The following is a 22,918-nucleotide window of genomic DNA, read 5'->3' as shown; positions in this document are numbered from 1 at the left end:
ATCCTCTGTGGTGTTATGGAGTTGATTATTCAAAATCTTGTCCTGAATGCAGAGATTTTGTTTCTGATTTGTTGGTTGTATATACGTACCAATTGGACGATCCGCATGGGCTTTTTCTCTCTCTGTTTGAATAATTCATAAATCAGGATCATTTAGGGACAGTTATTCTCAGTGAGGAAACATGTTAATATACTGTCATTCATGTCTGTATGATGTTTTATAGGCAGCAAATTGTGCCTTAATATGAGGGGATTAAAGGCTAAAGCGTGGCTTGAATTTGAGCTTGAGCTACTTATTAGTAGATATAAATAAATATATAATATAAATACTACTGTATTTATGGTGAGATAGTGGTGATGTATGGAGATCGACAGGTGCACTTGCTGGATTTGCTGGAACTCATTGGCACATATTCTACCCGCCTCCTATTTGGGAATGATACTTTGCTCATGTGATTCTATATCGCTGGAAGCTTTGCTCGCCTGCAGATATGATAGCATCTACATTGCTCTGTTATCCACTTGGCCTTGACCGTCTTTGGATATGGGGGGCTGTATTAACATATCGTAGAGATTTCCAAAGCCAAAATCAACTCTAAAAGAGAATTGACATTTTAGCTTGTGATTTTGGACATGTCACAAGTCTGCTACAAAGTCAGAAACCAGATGACCAAGACTCTGATCTGTGATGTCAGGAGGAGGAAAAACCCTGTCGCTGCTCCACTGACAATGAATAAGGACATTGATTTGGTGTAAAAGTAGTATGTTTGACAAATGAACTTTATATGAGCTCTAACTCATCTGGAGCACAAAATACAACTCCACCTCAGTATTCCATAGAAACTATTGTCTGTGAAGCAACAGCAGTGCATAGAAACCATTATACGATGATTTTGAATTTCACAATTCCTTGTGTTGGTACAGCTTTTGATACAGTGTAGATATGTTTTGTTTTAGGTTTTTTTAATCAGAAGCACTGTTACAGTATACTGTATGAGGATGATATCACTAAAGGGAGCTTGGGCAGATGTTTTATGTGTTATTGTTGGAGATGCATAATGGATAACAGAGGGCTTTATTGCTAATGTTATCTGGTAACTATGACAATTCCATCCAGAAAGCAGAGAAGAGGCTAATTGTGTTTTAAAAGAAAAGAAAAGTGTAATTACAGCAAGTAAAAACTTAATCATTTGAAACCAGGAACAACAAACACTGCAATGATGCAACTGTTCTTTCAAAAGCTAATTGTACACGGTTAAGTGATTTCATTCCACATTTGTTTATCTTAAAACAATAAATTACAGAGGCACTTAACAGCTACGGCTAAGACAGGAAATGGATTATGTGCCCATGTTGCCCCTGGTTTACATCGTGTCCCTACAAATGCTGCAAAATGGTTTTTGATTTGGCGTTTGGAATGTTTGATAATACACACAATATGTGTGTACAGGTTTGATTAGGGACTTGTCAGATTGCTATTCTGTACATGTATCTGTGTGTGTGTGTGTGTGTGTGTGTGTGTGTGTGTGTGTGTGTGTGTGTGTGTGTGTGTGTGTGTGTGTGTGTACCATCAAAATCTCAGTGCCAAATAGTTTATGATTGTTCATAAAAACGCCTGAGCATTTTGTTTTTTCCTTTGTGTTTTGGTTTGTTGCACACCGACGGATGTTATTTGTTGGCTCTTGTAGATGGATGATGGATGTCTTGCGTTGATCTAAATGTGGTCTTAGAATAATCCTTCAAAATGGCTTGAAGTGTAAGTGAATTTCATTTTGTTTTTCCCTTTCAGAGCTTGTGCATACTGAGCTCACTGGGCTGTTCGTGGAGAAGCCCCAAGCGAACATAGCCGCTATTACAGGTTTGACACAGACAGACAGATAGATAGATAGATACTGTAGATCAGAGGTTCTCAAATGTTTTTCAGCCAAGGACCCCCTTACAAGATAGAAAATATACCGGGGACCCCCTCATTCTGATTTGTGATTTTGGGCTATATTCCACGGTAACGTGCTTGACTTTTAAATTGATAGTTTTGTTAGATTAGAATGTAATCCATAAACCATTTCAGATTTAAAGCATAAAATATTTTCATTGAACTATGAAGCTTTTGCAAAAAAAAAAAGTTTAGATTTTTATTTTCCTGAAAACTTTTCGTGGAACCCCTGCCACAGTGATTAATTACCTATGTGAAAAGCAAAAAATAAATAAAAAAACGTACATATTTTCTTTTTGCCTATTTGTTTGCTTGTTTTTGGCATGTGTGATTGGTAGGGTCTGATGTCACTTTAGTAGCCAAGGTTGACTCGACCACCCTGACACGGAAGCCAACCATGAAATGGCTGAAGGGCAAGTGGCTGGACCTTGGCAGCAAGGCTGGGAAACATCTACAGTTCAAAGAAACCTATGACAGAAATACCAAGGTGTGTGCACTGTGTGTGTGTGTGTGTGTGAGAGAGAGAGAGATTGAGAGAGAGAGAGAGAGAGGGGGGGGGGGGGGGGGGATGTTCCTTGTGACTCTGACCCTCTTCCTTCCAAAATAACGATCTAATTTCTCCCCTTAGATCTATACTTATGAAATGAAGATCATCAAAGTGAAGGCTGGTGATGCTGGGGGCTACAGGTGCGAGGTGACCGCCAAAGACAAGCAAGACAGCTCCACCTTTGAGGTGACCGTAGAGGGTGAGTGAGAACAGACACTGGCCCGCTCACGCTGTCTCAGAACCCATACTGTGCTGATGTCCTGAACTGATCTTCTGCATTCTCTGCAACTTCTCTCCTTTCAGCCGCACAACAGGACGAGCAGCAGCAGCAGGATTTGTCTGCCTTCAGGAGAGCGTAAGAGGCCTTTTTCACAGCAGCCATTTTGTGTCTAAAAGGCAGGAGGTAACACAGGTGCACCAAAACATGAATTAGGGTTTCTAACTTCCAGTCCATGTAGGTAGTGGTAACCACGCGTCACCAGGCTCTTCTCGGGGAGAAAGAGCCTGGTCTCCGTTTACAAGTAATTTCGGCTCTCGGCCTGTTTCCGGCCTAGACCCCACCCTAGACAGGAATCAAGCAGCGGAAACAGAATAAGAAAATAAAACAACAAAACAAAAGATGGACGTACCGAATGAGGTTTTTGAAGAAGTTCTTGTAGAAACATCGCAGATTCACAATATCACATATTTTAAGCCAATACAGAAGCTTTGCATCAGACAATTAATCGAGGAAAGAGGTGTTCTCGCATGTCTACCATACAACTTGCTACTATACAACTACTATACAGCTACTATACAACTTGTGGTGTTGTTCTTTTTATCAGGCTCTAGCTAACGTAACCTCGCCGCGTCAAGCTAACGGCAATTAAGAAGATTTTTTGGCGCACTTGTTTCCGGTACTGTTTCCTTGGTTTACGCCCCCGAAGGCCAAAAGCGGTGTAAAGCGTGCCCAGACTAGGTAGGCTACTGGAGTGCTGGGGCCCTAATTAGTGAGTTGATTGCACCTGTGTTTACCGTGCCTTTTAGACACAAAATGGCGGCTGTGAAAAAGGCTCAATGCATTGCAGTTTGTGTTTCACCTTGTCTCATTGGTGTATTGTGCACGTGTGTGTGTGTGTGTGTGTGTGTGTGTGTGTGTGTGTGTGTGTGTGTGTGTGTTAGGGCATTCACAGACTAGTCGACTAGTAAAACCACTAGTCGACACTGTGCTTAGTAGTCGACTAGTCGTTTTTTTTTTTTTTAATCTTTAAGAAAGAACATGAGGTATTTACACGACATACATGGACTATCATATCCCATATCCCATATCCCCCACAAAGAACATCAAAACACAACAAAACAAAACAAGAAAACTGCATAAGATACACAATAATCCAAGAACAAACAAGACTATTGGACAAACAACCAAACAAAAACAATGCATTCAAAGTAAATACATAGATCTTGCCCTGTTGGCAGCTAGGAAATGCATAGCTTTAAATTGGAAAGCATCCAATCCCCCAGCTGTACTTCACTGGTGGAATGAACTCTCAAGCTACCATACGTTGGATAACATTTACTACAAGAGCAAAGGCAGATTCTTAGACATCCCCAAAATATGGCTACCACATACAGAGTTTGACTTTAAGAACTTTTTACTCCAGTGTCATTAGGCTTATCAGGATAGGAGCTGAATGCATTGTTTTTGTTTGGTTGTTTGTCCAATAGTCTTGTTTGTTCTTGGATTATTGTGTATCTTATGCAGTTTTCTTGTTTTGTTTTGTTGTGTTTTGATGTTCTTTGTGGGGGAAATGGGATATGGGATATGATAGTCCATGTATGTCGTGTAAATACCTCATGTTCTTTCTTAAAGAAAAAAAAAAAAAAAAAACGACTAGTCGACTACCTTTAGGGACGACTAGTCGACTAGTAAAATTCACTAGTCGTGAATGCCCTAGTGTGTGTGTGTGTGTACGTGTGTGCGTGTGTGTGTGTGCGTGCGTGCGTGCGTGCGTGTGTGCGTGCATGCTTAAAATTGCATATGTGTACTATTTATAATGTCCTGAAGTGCACATGTGTGAAAGTGTCTGTCAGCACAGGTGTGTTATTAGAATGTGTTTCCGTACACACAGGGATGCTGGAGAGGATGAGGGAGATCTGGATTTCAGCGCTTTGCTAAAGGCCGCTAAGAAGTAAGACGATGAGTGTTGTTTGGTTGCAAAAGAGCACTGATGAATCACTCAGTATGATTGTCAGCATTTGGAAAATCCATTTTGCCTCTCTATGACGGAACACGTTGCCTCTTTTCCTTGAATGAGAGGAAGAAGAGACCTGAAGAGGAGCAACCACAGATAGACGTGTGGGAATTGCTTAAGAGTGCTCATCCCAGCGAGTATGAGAAGATCGCCTTTGAGTATGGCATCACTGACCTAAGGGGCATGCTGAAACGTCTGAAGAAGATGAAAGTCGTTGAGCCCAAGCATACTGAGGGTAAGGCGGGTCGGGGCAGAAGCGAAGGGAGGGTTTTAATAGGGATGATTTGTAGCATCTATTTTGTTTACTGTCTGTTTGCGCCCTCAGCTTTCCTGAAGAGGCTCGACTCTTGCTATTCAGTGGAGAAGGGAAAGAAGATCGTCTTGAAGTGTGAGGTGTTCGATCCCAACGTCCAGGTCAAATGGCTGAAGAACGGACAGGAGATCAAACCCTCAGCCAAGTACCTGCATACAAGCACAAACACAAGCACACATGATGGTTCACATGTACTTTTCCACTGTACTTTTCCGTCTTTTCCCTCCATGCTTAGCGACATAAAAGATACTGTTTTTACTTAAATTCAACAGTAGTGTTAAGGCTTTATCTTATTCATTATCAGGCTTAGGCGACGTTTTAAAAATGTCAAGCTAAAATTATTTCTGCCACAACGTCATATTTTCAAACGCCGCTGCCGTCAACACTTTTATTTATAGGAGGTCATAGTAAGCCTTTCAGTGGGGAAAGCAAATCATGGTGCCAAGACATCTCACATCCCATGCAGGAGCCCCCCAATGGACAAAGACCTTTCACTTCTTAATAGTTTATGCACACATTACCCCGCTAGCCGGGCGCTTCTCGCTCATACTGAGCGTTAGCGCCCAGCGAACGTCAACGCGTTTCCCATCAAACAATCGTGCCGCTCTCACGTCTAGGTATAAAAAGGAACCCTTACCTGAGCCAAAAACGTGAAGTGAAGACGCTATCCGATGGCCAACATCCTCTTCTTTTAAATACATAAAATTGTTGCATAAAATCCACTTTTCTGTCTTTGAAAAACCAAAAATCATTCATCTGGAGAAACCCGGAAGGACGACTCACTGTTTACTCACTGTATACTCACTAATGCCCCCCACACTTCCGGAATGGATGTGAAGAGGATGTTGGCCATCGGATAGCGTCTTCACTTCACGTTTTTGGCTCAGGTAAGGGTTCGTTTTTATACCTAGACGTGAGAGCGGCACGATTGTTTGATGCGAGAAGCGCCCGGCTAGCAGGGTAAATGCACACACACATTTTCTTTACTTTCACTATTTTCCAACCTATTAGAATAATTAGTGCAGTGACCGTTCGCCTCGCTGCTGCTGCTGCTGCACAGAGTTTATTAATATTGAGCGTGTCCAAATTGCACCAAATCCGCCACGGCACATGGGTCCCCGGCAATACTCCCACCAAGTGTGAAGTCGATCAGACGAATGTTTGTCGAGATAAGCAATTTTTTGTGTTGCCAGTAGGTGGCGCTATGACTATGTGTCCGAATTGCACAAAATTCAGCAGTGCACTTCTTCAGGTTCCCAGCAGCACACTCGCCACGTGTAAAGCCGATCGGACGAACGCTTGTCGAGATAAACACTTGTGTTGCCAGTGGGTGGCGGTGACTATATGCGAGTGTCCGAATAGAGAGGCAAAGTGACCGCCTACTTCCTGCTTCAGCACTGTACCAGAGATTTTCAAAAATGCTTATACTGTATGCTTATAAAAAGAGTTTTACTGGTTCAAACCAAACCTTCAGCTAACGCTATAATCGGGAGAGACCATAGAACATTTAACGCGGACCAAAACTTAAAAAAACAACATAGAAAAAATATTTTCTTCAAACCCGCATTTGTTTACGTTTTGGAAAAACATGAAATGTTCTATGGTCTCTCCCGATTATAGCGTTAGCTGAACGTTTGGTTTGAACGAGTAAAACTCTTTTTATAAGCATTTTACGAAATGTCGATGGGAAAATAAATGGCGGATGAAAATCTTTGGTACAGTGCTGAAGCAGGAAGTGATGTTCCACTTTGCCTCTCTATTGCATGAAATTCTGCACTGCGCTTCATTCATTGACTGAATAATATGCATCCTGAGACGCATCCTCGCTCCCTACTGCTATGCAAAAGTGAAACCAAAATACAGTGTCTTGTTTCCGTGAGCTGCCCTCTTGTGCTGGTGACGGCATTTGCAACCAAAGTTTGCATTTGTGATAGATAGATAGATAGATAGATAGATAGATAGATAGATGGATAGATAGATAAAATATTACTCTCAAGACATTTGCACTAAAGCTTGCCCACAGCTTGATACAGTAAAGTAGCACTTGAACACTCTCTGTCTGTCACTTTGCAGGTACATCATGGAGGCGAATGGGAACATCCGAACACTAACCATCAACAAAGCCACCCTGTCTGACGACGCTGCCTACGAGTGTGTGGTTGGCGACGACAAGTGTTTCACAGAGGTGTTTGTCAAAGGTGCAGCATCTCCTCTTTGACAGTTCATCAACAGCGCTCATCTGATATGACAGATGACTAGTAATTACTGACCATTTGGAATCCCTTGTGGCATTAGCATTAGCATGTTACGCATAATGCTAATTATCATTAGCATAAGGTTTCTGTGCTGATATACATACATTTGTGACAAGGACAGTTGCACATTCATGATGTTCATGACATTCTGTTCCACGCAGAGCCCCGTGTGACCATCACCAAGCTGATGGATGACTACCACGTGGTTGTGGGAGAGAGGATTGAGATGGAGATCGAGGTGTCTGAGGAGGGCGCCCATGTCATGTGGTCAGTAAACGTAGCAGTTATGTCTTGATATCCACTCCACTCCACTCTTTTTCTTTTCTTTTTTTACACATCGCTCAGTAAAGCTTGGATCCACACTTTAATCCCATCAAGAAGCAAAACAGAAAGTCACACAACTTCCAGTTCTCTCAAATCCTTCAGTTACACGCTATACACTCAGCAAAGCTACTGTCTAATCACACACACACACACACACACACACACACACACACACACACACACACACACACACACACACACACACACACCCACACACACACCCACACACACACACACACACACACACACACACACACACACACACACACACACACACACACACACACACACACACACACACACACACACACACAGACACACCAAATGTAACTTTACTTGCTTCTCATTTCACAATTTGCTAGTTTACATGGAGCCCTCAGTTTCACGGCAAGCTCTTACAAATAGGCTCCTCCTAAATACTAGCATGTAGCATTGACATGATGTTTGAAAGAGATAGCACTACTTTTGAATGCTTCTTCAAGGTTCTTTGAGGACCAGGAACTTCACAAAGAGACGCTTCCAGAAAGGTATCAAATTAAGAAAGACGGGAAGAAGCACACACTCATCATCAAGGAGGCGACCCTGGATGATATTGGAATGTTCCACGCCTGGACCAACGGGGGGCATACCAAGGGAGAGGTGGAAGTGGAAGGTACCACACTTTTGAGAAGAACTTTTATTATTTCATTATTATTGTATTGACTTATTAGGTTTGTGTTTGGAGGTTCCAAAACATATTCTTAGGTTTGACGTCTTCTAGGTTGCAGATGAAAATAACATTGCTATACTATACTATACTATACTATACTATACTATACTATACTATATAAACATATTCAAAATGCAAATATTTGTATTAAAACTAGAGAAAAAATTTGCATCCGGGTGCAGCGGTAGATTCCCTGCCTACCAGCATGAGGGTCGTAGGTTCGAGCCCCTGTGTTTCCTCTGGCTTGGCCAGGCATCCATACATGCACAATTGGCCGTGTCTACAGGTGGGAAGCTGCACTAGCGCCTCCTCTGGTTGGGGAGGAATAACGTGATCCTCCCACACGCTATGTCCTGCTGGTGAAACCCCTCGCTGTCAGGTGAAAAGAAGCGGCTGGTGACTGCACATGTATCGGCGGAAGCATGTGCTAGTCTACAACTCTCCCCAGATCAGCACAGGGGGTGGAGCAAGTGGAGGGAATGGGCTAAGTGCAATTGGGGAGATTATTATTTAATTTTACTTAAAATTCTTGAAACACGTTTATTCATGTTGGAAACAAGTGAAATTATCTATCTTTGTTTTAATAAAATTATGATTTTAGGACTCAATAATAGACGACTTAGATTGTGTGTGTGGGTGTGTACGCGCGCGTGCGTGTGTGTGTGTTCGTGCGTGTGTGTGTGTGTGTTAAAACACGCGTGCGTGCGTGCGTGTGTTTTTAAGAAGGTAGACCAGTGCATAGGCTTAGATTTCTATTACAGTGTGTTTAATCTGTGTTTTCACTCATTTAAATTGCAGTGGCCCATGGTCCCTATACCAGTCAAGTTAAGGATGGCTCATGACAGTGGTTGTCGAGATGTTTCCTCCCTCTCTCTCTCTCTACTTTTACTCTCTTTATCTATTGCTCTCTTTCCCGCCTGATCTTTTCTCCTGTCGGCTCCAATGTCTTGTGCAGAAAAGGAACTGCAAGTGCTGCAGGACATTGCTGATCTGACGGTCAAGGCAGCAGACCAGGCTATGTTCAAGTGTGAGGTGTCTGATGATAAGGTGACGGGGAAGTGGTTCAAAGACGGCGTGGAGGTCTTGCCAAGTGACCGCATCAAAATGACTCATATTGGAAGGTAGGCTACAGGTGTTCGGCACATAGATAGCTTGACGGCAATTTGTGGAATATTTTGCAAACCTCAGAAAAGTGCCAAATCTCCATTCTATAAGAAACACGTGTTTTAACCAGTATTTATTTAATCAGGCAGAGAAAGGAAATAAATGTCACGTTTCCTCCATCACATCTTCTCCATTGCTTGTTGCAGGTTCCATAGGCTGATTATTGATGATGTGAAGCCAGAGGATGCAGGAGACTACACATTTGTTCCCGATGGATACGCCCTATCTCTTTCTGCCAAACTCAACTTTTTGGGTGAGAAAAACGGAATGATTACAAAGATACTACCGTGGATGTATTATGATCATCAGACTGCGTAGTAACACTTTTCTCTCTCAAAACAGAAATCAAGATTGACTATGTGCCCAGACAAGGTAGGTAACCTTGAACTACCTCAGTGTGGAAATGATTAAAATCTAGTTCATATCCTAAAAGATACATGTAGTCCTACTGTATACCCTCTTTCTCCATTCATGCTCTGTACATATTGACAAGATCCACCCAAGATCCACCTGGACACCACTGGCAACATGGTCTCCCAAAACACCATCATTGTTGTGGCGGGTAACAAGCTCCGTCTGGATGTGGAGATCAGCGGGGAGCCAGCGCCTACTGTTGTCTGGTCAAAGGGAGATAAAGTACTTTACTTTACTATACTTTATTGTTTAGTTGGACAGGACAGTGCACATTAATAAAACAGTTTACACATATAGATTCATCCATACATGACAACAGTAAATGTGCCGGGATTAGCCGAAGCTAGTTTTCGCCCGTAGTCCTCGGGACATAGAGAACTAAAAACTACAAGGTGACTACAGGAATAAAATCAATACGGGAATAAAAGCAATATAATAAAAAAAAGTAAGGAGGACATGACACTGCTCAATCAATTAGATGCAGTTACAAAGCCCAGGTTGAAAATATGACACCAATAACGACAATGTGCTATCAACATCACACGTACCATTTGGTGGACATTTCTAACTAAAAAGCAGACTGTAGTTTTAGTTCTACAATATCGGAGGCAGATCTGCTCTGGAGGGAGGCAGACATCTCATTGGTTGAGTTAAACTTGGTGAATAAAATCTCATATTTTCAAAGTGGAACGCACTGCCCTCCATTGTGAATTTGGGGGAAGAGGATTGTGCGAAAACATTTGGGGGGTTTTCTACAGGGAACCGAATTATGCGCAGAGGTCTCCTCTCCAAAACAAACCGGGAAACACACTCGACAAAGCAGTTTCACGCAAAAAATCAGTGTTTTCTCCGGGACGCTATCCTGCAAAGATGGTTGCGCCGCCTGTAAATAAAAATGGCATTGACTTATTTTTTTCCATTCATTAGTGATCATAGCATTCATGATCTTTGAAGATCAGCAGCATGTTAACTATCTTACCCGGGTAGCCTACTGTATAGACAGTCAGCTAGACTAGACTAACTAGCTAGCTAACACATAACTACCGGTAGTATGGTGGCTAGATTGCTTTTTTAGTTAGTAGCAAGAGTGCTAGGATAGCTTCTTCCTCTCTCACCTGGCCTTCTTTTTCACTGGCTTCAGTAACAAGTTATGCCAGAAAAAAATGATTCTTGCCAGAAAAAAACAATGGTTCTGAGGTTAACTCAACAAATGAGATGATTTTTGCCTCCAGAGTAGCTCTGCGTCCAAGAATTTATACATATACATTCTTTCATAATATACGTCTTTAAAATAAGACACTCTACACCACAATTATTGTACATAGTAGTCAATGTAAAAATGTGTAAATGTTCAAATGTACCCATGCCCTGGTTTCTTTTTAACTTGTACTGTATGTGTGTGAGTACTTTGAGAGCAAACCAAAGTCAAATTCCTTGTATGTGTACATACTTGGCCAATAAAGCTGATTCTGATTCTGAAGAAGTATTTGTAAAAGTAAACTCCAGAGACTTTTCAATATAGAGACACCTCAACTTCCAGTCACTTCCTGTATCTGTTTCATCAGTTCCACGCCCCCTTAGGAGACTAGTCAGCCAATGAAGTTTCATACCATTGACAGACAGCCAACCACAAGCTGATGACCACGCCCATTTAGAAGACTGGAAGAGTAAAATTTCTTACTATTGCTGGAGCGTCTCTAAACGATCTGTCTCTGTAAACCCCAGTAATGACTGGAGGACATAGAGGAACAATGTCACCCACCAGAACAGGACGTCATCATGAGCATCATAGTTTTCCTCAACATGAAGTTGTGGATTGAATCTTGAGCATATAATAGCAGATGTATTTGGGCAAAGTTACTTGTGCAACTCCACCTCATGATGATGATTTCCTGTTTGATAGCCAATCACAGACACTGAAGGGCGCATGAGGGTGGAGTCCAGGAAGGACTTGAGTTGCTTCGTCATAGAGGGAGCAGAGAGAGAGGATGAGGGCAACTACACCATCTGTGTCACCAACCCTGCTGGAGAGGACAAGGCGATGCTGTTTGTGAAGATCGTAGGTGAGTGAAGAAGACTGTGCTGGTCAAAGAAAGTTCAAGGACACAAACTTGTGATATGATGTCGGAGGTCGGAGCAATTGCCACTGACTGTCTGATGTGCCTTTTTGCGTTACAAGACGATGATGATATTGAACGTTAATTCAACATTACGCTTATTAAAAATTCAAATCGTTTTAGATCTCGTTTCAATGTTGCTGATTTGAGTTAACACTCGTGTTTTAGATGTGCCCGACTGCCCCGAGCATGTCAAGTGCATCTCAGTGGGAGAGGACACTGCCACCATCACCTGGGAGCCACCCAAATATGATGGCGGCGCACCGGTCAAAGGTACACAATGAGTTTTTGCTTATTCAACCATATACTGTTGGATCTGAATACATCTAAAAAGGAGTTAATCTAAATCGAACTATCCTGTCAGTATTAGGATATAGTTCCTCTCTCCCATGTCCCCATGCTCACTCTGTTGTCCCTATAGTTCCTCTCTCTGCCATGTCCCCATGCTCACTCTGTTGTTCCTATAGTTCCTCTCTCCCATGTTCCCATGCTCACTCTGTTGTCCCTATAGTTCCGCTCTCCCATGTCCCCATGCTCACTCTGTTGTCCCTATAGTTCCTCTCTCCCATGTCCCCATGCTCACTCTGTTGTCCCTATAGTTCCTCTCTCCCATGTCCCCATGCTCACTCTGTTGTCCCTATAGTTCCTCTCTCCCATGTCCCCATGCTCACTCTGTTGTCCCTATAGTTCCTCTCTCCCATGTCCCCATGCTCACTCTGTTGTCCCTATAGTTCCTCTCTGCCATGTCCCCATGCTCACTCTGTTGTTCCTATAGTTCCTCTCTCCCATGTCCCCATGCTCACTCTGTTGTCCCTATAGTTCCTCTCTCCCATGTCCCCATGCTCACTCTGTTGTCCCTATAGTTCCTCTCTGCCATGTCCCCATGCTCACTCTGTTGTTCCTATAGTTCCTCTCTCCCATGTCCCCATGCTCACTCTGTTGTCCCTATAGTTCCTCTCTCCCATGTCCCCATGCTCACTCTGTTGTTCCTATAGTTCCTCTCTCCCATGTCCCCATGCTCACTCTGTTGTTCCTATAGTTCCTCTCTCCCATGTCCCCATGCTCACTCTGTTGTCCCTATAGTTCCTCTCTCCCATGTCCCCATGCTCACTCTGTTGTCCCTATAGTTCCTCTCTGCCATGTCCCCATGCTCACTCTGTTGTCCCTATAGTTCCTTTCTCCCATGTCCCCATGCTCACTCTGTTGTTCCTCCCATCTGTCCATCAGGCTACTACATGGAGAGGAAGAAGAAAGGCTCGTCCAGATGGACCAAGCTCAACTTTGACCTTTATGCGTCGACCACGTACGAGGCGAAAAGGATGATTGAGGGCGTGCTCTATGAGATGAGGGTGTTTGCTGTCAACAGCATTGGCTTGTCTCCGCCCAGCGCCACCTCCAAACCCTTCATGCCTATTGGTGGGTATCTCACTCGTGGGGGATCTTCTGCCTTATTTCTATAGAGACACTGCATGAAATAGGCCACGCCCATCACGGGGGAAATCGCTCCGTTCACTCCCATAGACCAGCGTCATTTTCCTTGAATTAAACATAGCTAAAAGCTGTTGTGTGGTGGGCTGCGCACACAACAAATGTAAATAATCGGCAGTTAAAGTTTTTTTGTACTCCTGAGCAAAACAAGGAAGCCATTGAGAATTGGCGAGAAGAAAAATGTGGATCTAGCTGTCAAGGAAGTAAGTTGGAGTGTTCATCTTCTGTATATACGATCTTTTTGTGCAACACGCAACCATGCACGCGACATAGGAGAACGCCAGGATTGGAGGGGCGGGGGGGGGGGGGGGGGGGTTGTGAGTTCTGTTTTCCCCCATTTTAGGTGGGGTTTCTGAATGATGACGCACTCCGCAGTGTCTCTATAGCCATTTTAAAAATGATTTCTCAGCTCGCCCTCTGTCCCTTGCTTTGTGCGTGACCTTCCTTCAGCAACCCAGCAGTGTTTCTCTTGCCTCCCTCTCTCTGACCCTCAGCCCCGACTAGCGAGCCGACACGTCTGATCGTGGATGACGTGACCAACAGTACCTGCACCCTGAAGTGGTTTGCCCCGGACAGGATAGGAGCTGGAGGCCTGGATGGCTATGTCATTGAATACTGCAAGGAAGGAGGTACTGTAGTAAGACCCAGAGCCGTGTAGATAGAAGAGTCCCGACATCTCCATTCACTCCAATGGACCAGTTTTTTACTCTCAAGAGTTCCAGGAAGTAAGGTCCTGGATTAAGCAGCACTGTCGAGTTGCAGCAAAATAGACAGTTTGTGTTGTACTTTGAAAGGGTTTTCCCCCCCTTGAATCAAATTGTACATTATCAGCTTTATTTTATGCATGCAAAAGTAGCGCGAGACCCATTCCTGTCTGTTCATTGGCTAATGAGTCTCGCATTTTGGTCCTCCGCTGACGCCACTCTCTCTCTAGAGGACACTAGTAAGACCATAATGCTAAAACTACACTTCACTTACAATCAGATATACACTGAACATTCATGGGGACTTAAATGATAATGCCAAATCTATATGCAATTTATGGATATTTCTTCAACTGCTGAGGTGTATCATATCAAAAGATTATACATTAAAATAAGCTAAGTTAACCGAATTAATGTCCAAAATTCAGAAAGATTCACGGTGATGTGTTGCATGTAATTTCCTTTCATTGCAGACACAGAGTGGGTGGTGGCAAACAAGGATCCTTGTGAGAAGCATAATTACATGGTGCGTAACCTCCCCGTGGGAGAGAAGATCAACTTCAGGGTGGTGGCGGTGAACATCGCCGGACGCAGCCCCCCTGCGACACTGGCGCAGCCCGTCACCGTCCGCGAGATCATGGGTAAGTCATACCGGTGTAACCTGCCTGTGAAGCTGACATGAGCCTAAAAGTACCTTCAGATGTTTTATGGTTTGCTTTAACAAGGTTTGCCACATCAGAAAGTTTCCACAATTACAAGAAAGTATTTGAAAAGTAATTTAACGTATCTTAGTGTCCTGATGCAGTCAACCCCACCCATCTGCTACTCATGCAGTAACCCCACCCGTCTGCTACTCATGCAGTAACCCCACCCATCTGCTACTCATGCAGTAACCCCACCCATCTGCTACTCATGCAGTAACCCCACCCGTCTGCTACTCATGCAGTAACCCCACCCGTCTGCTACTCATGCAGTAACCCCACCCGTCTGCTACTCATGCAGTAACCCCACCCGTCTGCTACTCATGCAGTAACCCCACCCATCTGCTACTCATGCAGTAACCCCACCCATCTGCTACTCATGCAGTAACCCCACCCATCTGCTACTCATGGCAGGTTAAAGTGTAAAAATACAAACATTATTATTACCAACTATTGGACCAAGATCTGTTTTTGACACCACAAACAGCATGACGTTACAAACAGTATGAGATTAATCAAGTCAGGTCTTAATTGTTTGAGTCAACTTACATAGCTGAGGTTTTAAACATAAGGAGAAGATTTTCCGAGTTTTGTAGCATTCCTGTGTGTGTGTGTGTGTGTGTGTGTGTGTGTGTGTGTGTGTGTGTGTGTGTGTGTGTGTGTGTGTGTGTGTGTGTGTGTGTGTGTGTGTGTGTGTGTGTGTGTGTATGTACTGTATATATATAGTTAGGCCCCCCCTGGTCTGGAACATGACATCATCACTGAACTTATAGCCTCAGCCAGGAAGGATGACATTACTGATGACATCATCACTGATGACATCACATCATTAGGTAATTAGGGCAATTACCTAATAAAAAATCCGGCTCCGTCAGGTCACCCGCACAGGTGCTCTTTACACTTCCTGAAAGTTTCAGCCTTTCGAACCACGAATACACTCGACAAAACAAACAGGATCACTAAAAACGTATAATGTGTTAGCAAACAGCTTGTTCAGGGCAAACCAAGCTTCTTCACCAACTTTCAGCGCAATTTTCTCAGAATGAGTACGGACATTCAAATAAGCATATTCTTCAACTATTTTCAGACATCATTGTGTGACACATCATTTGAAATCTGCACTTTCATCGTCTGTAAGGAAAAAAAAGACATTGGCCTACAGTATACTGTACGTGTTCCCCAAAACACAAGTCCCTGTCACATTATGCTTGCAACTCTTTGTGCCTTCATAGTGTCATACAGTGTGTCTCCTATTCTAGAGCTGCCCAAGATCCGTGTTCCTCGTGATCTGAGAACCAAGTACATCAAACAAGTTGGAGAGAAGATCAACCTGACCATCCCCTTCCAGGTTAGAGAAGATCAACCTGACCATCCCCTTCCAGGTTAGAGATGGACTTGCTACAGCGCAGGGTCTTCAGAGCTGTCCCACTGATGAATCAATTTCCTCAGATTCTATTTCTTCATCTAGTTGATATTAATACTCCAGAAGGAGTATCCAACACTTCTCCCCTGAAGGTTTTTATAGAGTTTCGGTGAGTTTCGTTGGTGTATTTCCGGCCGGGGCCACTACAAGAGGCAGCCTCGTGAACGCGCAGAACGTCACATCCGCCACATTTTCTAGGAAATCTCTACCCGTGAGCAGCAGAATTGTCCAGTGATAGCTTTGGCACACACAGAGACGCGGCTGGGTTGATTTTTTAAGTTACTTAATGGAGCATTCACTCATTGTTAATGAAAACACTTTGTGAACATTTATTTATCCCCAAACTTATGGATTGGACCTTTAATTTGCCATTTTTGGGGGGCTGATCCCATACATGACACACACACACACACACACACACACACACACACACACACACACACACACACACACACACACACACACACACTGTATTATAGGCTACTTGAATAATATTGGGGGATGTATCCTTTATCTCACCCTGTTGTATCTTTGCTTTCATCATGACACTATACAAGAAGTAACACAAATTACATGGAATAACAATTGCCACGATTTTGTGTCACTCCATCCGTGGCTGTACCTCATCTAGCCACAACCCAGGGATGCCTGCCTCAACCCAGGGATGCCTGCCTCCGCGGTTGCCACACGCCGCACGTGGTCCTGGGCCGAATTTGCCCTTGTTTCTTTTCTTTTTCTCTCTGTTTAGTGACTGTTGTATGCTGAACAATGTATCCTCTTTGTGTGTGATAGGGTAAACCACGCCCTCTAGTGACGTGGCAAAAGGATGGTAAGCCCCTTGATGAGAAGATGGTGGGTGTCCGTAATTCCAACTTGGACAGCATCCTCTTCATCCGCTCAGCAGAGAGAGATCACTCTGGAACTTATGAGCTGGTTGTACAGATCGAGAACATGGAGGACAGGGCCAGCATCAACATAAGGATTATTGGTAAGAAACGGCTGGGATTCATTCTGACTGGGGCCACTCATTCATTGATAAAAAAGGCATGCACTCGTGGTCCTGTAAGGCCTGTTGGATAAACGCAGCCACCAAATGCCATATGTTGTTCCTACTGTATTATGGTAAAACTGTGTTGGTGGTTCTTCCGTTGAGGAGTACATTTTATCCTTAAAAAAATATGTTAAAATACTTAAACCGCTGCTTGTGATGTACCTTAAAATACTGACACAAACAGCTGGTTGTGATGTACCTTAAAATACTGACGCAAACAGCTGTGATGTACCTTAAAATACGGAAACAAACAGCTGGTTGTGATGTAAAATACTGACACAAACAGCTGGTTGTGATGTAAAATACTGACACAAACAGCTGCTTGTGATGTAAAATACTGACACAAACAGCTGCTTGTGATGTACCTTAAAATACTGACACAAACAGCTGGTTGTGATGTAAAATGTGATGTAAAATACTGACACAAACAGCTGCTTGTGATGTAAAATGTGATGTAAAATACTGACACAAACAGCTGCTTGTGATGTAAAATGTGATGTAAAATACTGACACAAACAGCTGCTTGTGATGTAAAATACTGACACAAACAGCTGCTTGTGATGTACCTTAAAATACTGACACAAACAGCTGGTTGTGATGTAAAATACTGACACAAACAGCTGGTTGTGATGTAAAATACTGACACAAACAGCTGCTTGTGATGTAAAATACTGACACAAACAGCTGGTTGTGATGTAAAATACTGACACAAACAGCCTGTTGGATAAACGCAGCCACCAAATGCCATATGTTGTTCCTACTGTATTATGGTAAAACTGTGTTGGTGGTTCTTCCATTGAGGAGTACATTTTATCCTTAAAAAAATATGTTAAAATACTTAAACCGCTGCTTGTGATGTACCTTAAAATACTGACACAAACAGCTGGTTGTGATGTACCTTAAAATACTGACACAAACAGCTGTGATGTTCCTTAAAATACTGAAACAAACAGCTGGTTGTGATGTAAAATACTGACACAAACAGCTGGTTGTGATGTAAAATACTGACACAAACAGCTGCTTGTGATGTACCTTAAAATACTGACACAAACAGCTGCAAAATACTGACACAAACAGCTGCTTGTGATGTAAAATACTGACACAAACAGCTGGTTGTGATGTAAAATGTGATGTAAAATACTGACACAAACAGCTGCTTGTGATGTACCTTAAAATACTGACACAAACAGCTGCTTGTGATGTAAAATACTGACACAAACAGCTGCTTGTGATGTAAAATACTGACACAAACAGCTGCAAAATACTGACACAAACAGCTGCTTGTGATGTAAAATACTGACACAAACAGCTGCAAAATACTGACACAAACAGCTGCTTGTGATGTAAAATACTGACACAAACAGCTGCTTGTGATGTACCTTAAAATACTGACACAAACAGCTGCTTGTGATGTACCTTAAAATACTGACACAAACAGCTGGTTGTGATGTAAAATACTGACACAAACAGCTGCTTGTGATGTAAAATACTGACACAAACAGCTGCTTGTGATGTACCCTAAAATACTGACACAAACAGCTGGTTGTGATGTAAAATACTGACACAAACAGCTGCTTGTGATGTAAAATACTGACACAAACAGCTGGTTGTGATGTACCTTAAAATACTGACACAAACAGCTGGTTGTGATGTACCCTAAAATACTGACACAAACAGCTGCTTGTGATGTAAAATACTGACACAAACAGCTGCTTGTGATGTAAAATACTGACACAAACAGCTGCTTGTGATGTACCCTAAAATACTGACACAAACAGCTGCTTGTGATGTAAAATACTGACACAAACAGCTGGTTGTGATGTACCTTAAAATACTGACACAAACAGCTGGTTGTGATGTAAAATACTGACACAAACAGCTGCTTGTGATGTACCTTAAAATACTGACACAAACAGCTGGTTGTGATGTAAAATACTGACACAAACAGCTGCTTGTGATGTACCTTAAAATACTGACACAAACAGCTGCTTGTGATGTACATTGTGATGTACCTTGCATAACATCCAGAAGATGCGAGTGTCGATTTTATGAAGAATAGCCTGATAAACCATCCGGTCTTGTGAACTCACATTTTGTTTTGTTCTGCGTGACAGTCTGCCTCCACCCCGGGGTGGGCGTTTTCAGAAATTACAAAGTGCAAGGGCCAATCAGGGCCCTGCCTCATAGTTGTTACTGGTCAATCAGAGACGCTGCTGGCAAAATAGTAATGGCTGCTCCCATGGCTCTCCGGCTTGCGAAGCAACGAGCAGTAATGTCAAATTGTGTCGAGTTGACACGGCCTAAGTGCAGTTATTGCAGAAATAGACAAAAAAAAGCTGAGTATGTACCAGGGGAGTTTGACTTGGATCCGACGATGATTGGCTGAAGGACTGGATTTGGCGACGCTGATTGGCTGAAGGAGGTGTCTGTCAAGGCGAGTACTCCCACCCACTGAAATGACTATGGACGGCTTGGAGTCCAGACTGATACGTAGAGCGAAATCGAATGTGAGATCACGAAGCAGGAGGCTTTTAACCAGGCTAGTTAAAGTATTTGCATTTGCCTGCCAGATGGCAGAATGTCATTTTGAAATGTATAGCACATAGCGAGCTGAAAGGCATAGCTTGTGCGGCTTGGAATGAGACTTGTGCTTGTATTCAAACAGAGAGGCCCGGGCCTCCTCTGAAGGTGAGGGTGACAGATGTGTGGGGCTTCAACGCAGCGCTGGAGTGGGATCCCCCCAAGGACGATGGCAACTGTGAAATTACCGGTTACACCATCCAGAAGGCCGAGAAGAAGACCAATGTGAGAGAGGAAGGAGGGAGGGAAGATTGGACTCTTTTCACCGAGGCCATTTTGTGTCGAAAAAGGCAGGGTAAACACAGTTGCAAGCGAAACCCTAATGAGGGTTTCCAACTTCCGTTATTGGAAGTTGGAAACCCTCATTAGTGTGTTGCTTGCACCTGTGTTTACCCTGCCTTTTCGACACAAAATTACCCCCGTGAAAAGGGTCTATTAAAAGCTAGCTCCTAACTTGGATAACCCAGTGCCTGTAATCATCCATATTTTGACTTTTGGCTCCCAAAGTGCAGGCAGGAATAAACTGTCAAAATGCCACTCTCTCTCATCCTTCTGTATCGGTATTCTACAACTCAAAATGGTGGCATGCTGGGAAATGTAACCCAATATGTTTCAAACTCTCTGTCTCTCTGCCTTATCTCGCCAGGAGTGGTTCACTATTTATGAGCACAACAGACGGGCAAACTGCACAGCTTCCGATCTGATCATGGGCAATGAGTACATGTTCCGTGTCTACAGCGAGAACCTCTGCGGTCTGAGTGAGGAATGCTGCCCCAGCAAGAACACCGCTCTCATTTCCAAGACAGGTGCGCGACATCATGTGCATGTGTGTGTCCTCCTGGACCATTGGTTTCCTGTGTGGGTGATGTCATCAAAACATATGTTCTCCAAGAACTGCAGCTATCCATATGCGTCATGCGCTGGAGCTGCCAAGTGTGGAATGAGCGACCTCTCACCACTGATTTATGCTGTTTGACCTTGTTACCACCCCCCCCCCCCCCCCCCCCCCCCGGTTCCCCTCCTCCTCCCTAGCCCTGGAATTGAAAACTAACCCCTACAAGGAGATGGACACTTCCTGTATGCCCAAGTTCACACAACCCCTGGTGGACAGATCTGTGGTGGCCGGTTACACCACCACCATCAGCTGCTCCGTCCGAGGCTCACCCAAGGTACATGTGCAGAGCACCCTGGGGTGCAGAGTGACTTGCAGCTGGAGGCTAGTAAACACATTGAAGTCTTGGGACCTGAATTGCCATTTGTATTTACATGTTCTTCTCAAAGGTCATAGCACTAGCCAGGTCAAAGGTCATAGCACTAGCCAGGTCAAAGGTCATAGCACTAGCCAGGTCAGGACAAATATTAGCATGAAAAAAGAAAGAAGTGAAACTGCCCAGTTCGAAATTTGTCTTTTATCTGACTATGTGGGGCTGATTTATTCTACCTGAAAATAGGCGCTTTCGGACCAAACAGTTCTGGGGACTCCCTGAGAAGAACTGCCCGCTGGGGAGGTTCCCCGAGAACTACATCACTTCAAGGGCTTTTTTCTGTTTGCATTCGCACCGTCATTAGGAACCATAGGAACGCTGAAGTGAAGGGTGCCCCGTATATGTGCCGACAGGCCGCAATGCCGATAGCCCACAAGCAGAACCAGCTGAGCGAGGCGGCGTGCAGTGTGTCGGTGGACCGGCTGGAGCTAACTTCTCCCAGCCTCCACGTCTAAACCTAACCTCCCCCAGACCCTAACTCTAAACTTAACCTCTCCCAGCCCCCACTCCTAAACCTAACCTCTCCCAGCCCCCACGCCTAAACCTAACCTCCCCCACGCCTAAACCTAACCTCCCCCAGACCCTAAACCTAACCTCTCCCACCCCCCACGCCTAAACCTAACCTCCCCCAGACCCCACGCCTAAACCTAACCTCCCCCACCCCACCCCCCATGCCTAAACCTAACCTCCCCAAGACCCTAACCCTAAACCTACCCTCTCCGACCCCCCACGCCTAAACTTAACCTCCCCCAGACCCTAAACCTAACTTCCCCCACCCCCACGCCTAAACCTAACCTCCCCCAGACCCTAACCCTAAACCTAACCTCTCCCACCCCCCATGCCTAAACCTAACCTCCCCCAGACCCTAACTCTAAACCTAACCTCTCCCACCGCCCACGCCTAAACCTAACATAAGCATTGTGGGCTGTCGGCACTGCGGGTGGTCGGTGAAGTAGTTAATTTTAGCCGGCGGATGGTTAGAAAGCTAACCGCTACTAGTAGCTTCACAGCAAAGCAAGTGAGCGCTCATGGGGAATTATACTATTTTGGCTAACAATTAGCTAGCTAACGTTAGCAGCAAAAAAAAAAGTATTGTTACTGTGTTTGGGCTTACATCAATAATGTCAGTGAAGTTTGACCAATTAACGTACACTTACATCTGGAACACTAAAAAGGTTCCTCTTGCCCTGGGAAAGTACCTACCCTGAAGTAAGAGCTAAAAAGGTTCCTCTAAACGGCGTTCTAAGAACTCAGAAGGTTCCATGTTCCTGCGGTGTGAACTAACAAAAAGGGGAGAGTTCCTCCAACTGTTAGAGCTATGAAAAGGTCCCTGCGGTCCAAAAGCACCTTATGTCTTAATCTGACTTTTTCCAATTGGTTCCGTCCATCCTAGCCTAAGATTGTCTGGATGAAGAACAAGATGATCATTAGCGATGATCCGAGGTACATGATGCACAACAACCAGGGGGTGCTCACTCTCAACATCCGCAAGCCCAGGACCTATGACGGGGGCAAGTACTCCTGCAAGGCCGTCAACGACCTGGGCCAGGACGAAGTGGAGTGCAAGCTGGAGATCCGCGGTAAGGACCGAGGGGTGAGAAGGGAGGAGAGGAGAGGAGAGGAGAGGAGAGGAGAGGAGAGGATGTCAGGAGAGATATGAGGGGCTCTCCAACCAAGTGTCACTCTTTTGTTGTTTT

At 44.0% G+C, this 22,918-nt stretch overlaps 1 protein-coding gene across 1 annotated transcript in view; it reads left to right on the top strand.

Moving 5' to 3' along the window:
- The window catches only part of LOC310776140 (myosin-binding protein C, fast-type-like), a 44,622-nt gene that overhangs the window by 21,358 nt on the left and 346 nt on the right, over window positions 1–22,918 (top strand). Inside the window, exons 4-28 of the mRNA XM_083636310.1 lie at window positions 1,789–1,857; window positions 2,271–2,419; window positions 2,561–2,678; window positions 2,783–2,834; window positions 4,591–4,650; window positions 4,779–4,948; window positions 5,039–5,171; window positions 7,100–7,224; window positions 7,443–7,548; window positions 8,088–8,257; window positions 9,270–9,435; window positions 9,625–9,731; window positions 9,821–9,850; window positions 9,972–10,114; window positions 11,796–11,955; window positions 12,178–12,282; window positions 13,237–13,425; window positions 13,992–14,126; window positions 14,675–14,842; window positions 16,162–16,250; window positions 17,118–17,313; window positions 20,042–20,181; window positions 20,603–20,762; window positions 20,989–21,125; window positions 22,615–22,801. Of these exons, the coding sequence (XP_083492436.1) occupies window positions 1,789–1,857; window positions 2,271–2,419; window positions 2,561–2,678; window positions 2,783–2,834; window positions 4,591–4,650; window positions 4,779–4,948; window positions 5,039–5,171; window positions 7,100–7,224; window positions 7,443–7,548; window positions 8,088–8,257; window positions 9,270–9,435; window positions 9,625–9,731; window positions 9,821–9,850; window positions 9,972–10,114; window positions 11,796–11,955; window positions 12,178–12,282; window positions 13,237–13,425; window positions 13,992–14,126; window positions 14,675–14,842; window positions 16,162–16,250; window positions 17,118–17,313; window positions 20,042–20,181; window positions 20,603–20,762; window positions 20,989–21,125; window positions 22,615–22,801 (3,264 nt within the window). The remainder of the gene's footprint in view (window positions 1–1,788; window positions 1,858–2,270; window positions 2,420–2,560; window positions 2,679–2,782; window positions 2,835–4,590; window positions 4,651–4,778; window positions 4,949–5,038; window positions 5,172–7,099; window positions 7,225–7,442; window positions 7,549–8,087; window positions 8,258–9,269; window positions 9,436–9,624; window positions 9,732–9,820; window positions 9,851–9,971; window positions 10,115–11,795; window positions 11,956–12,177; window positions 12,283–13,236; window positions 13,426–13,991; window positions 14,127–14,674; window positions 14,843–16,161; window positions 16,251–17,117; window positions 17,314–20,041; window positions 20,182–20,602; window positions 20,763–20,988; window positions 21,126–22,614; window positions 22,802–22,918) is intronic.

The sequence above is a fragment of the Poromitra crassiceps genome, assembly GCF_964638095.1.
Source record: "Poromitra crassiceps genome assembly, chromosome: 4".
NCBI lineage: Eukaryota > Metazoa > Chordata > Actinopteri > Beryciformes > Melamphaidae > Poromitra > Poromitra crassiceps.
The sequence above is the reverse complement of the archived record's forward strand: the minus strand, read 5'-3'. Positions and strand labels throughout refer to the sequence as shown.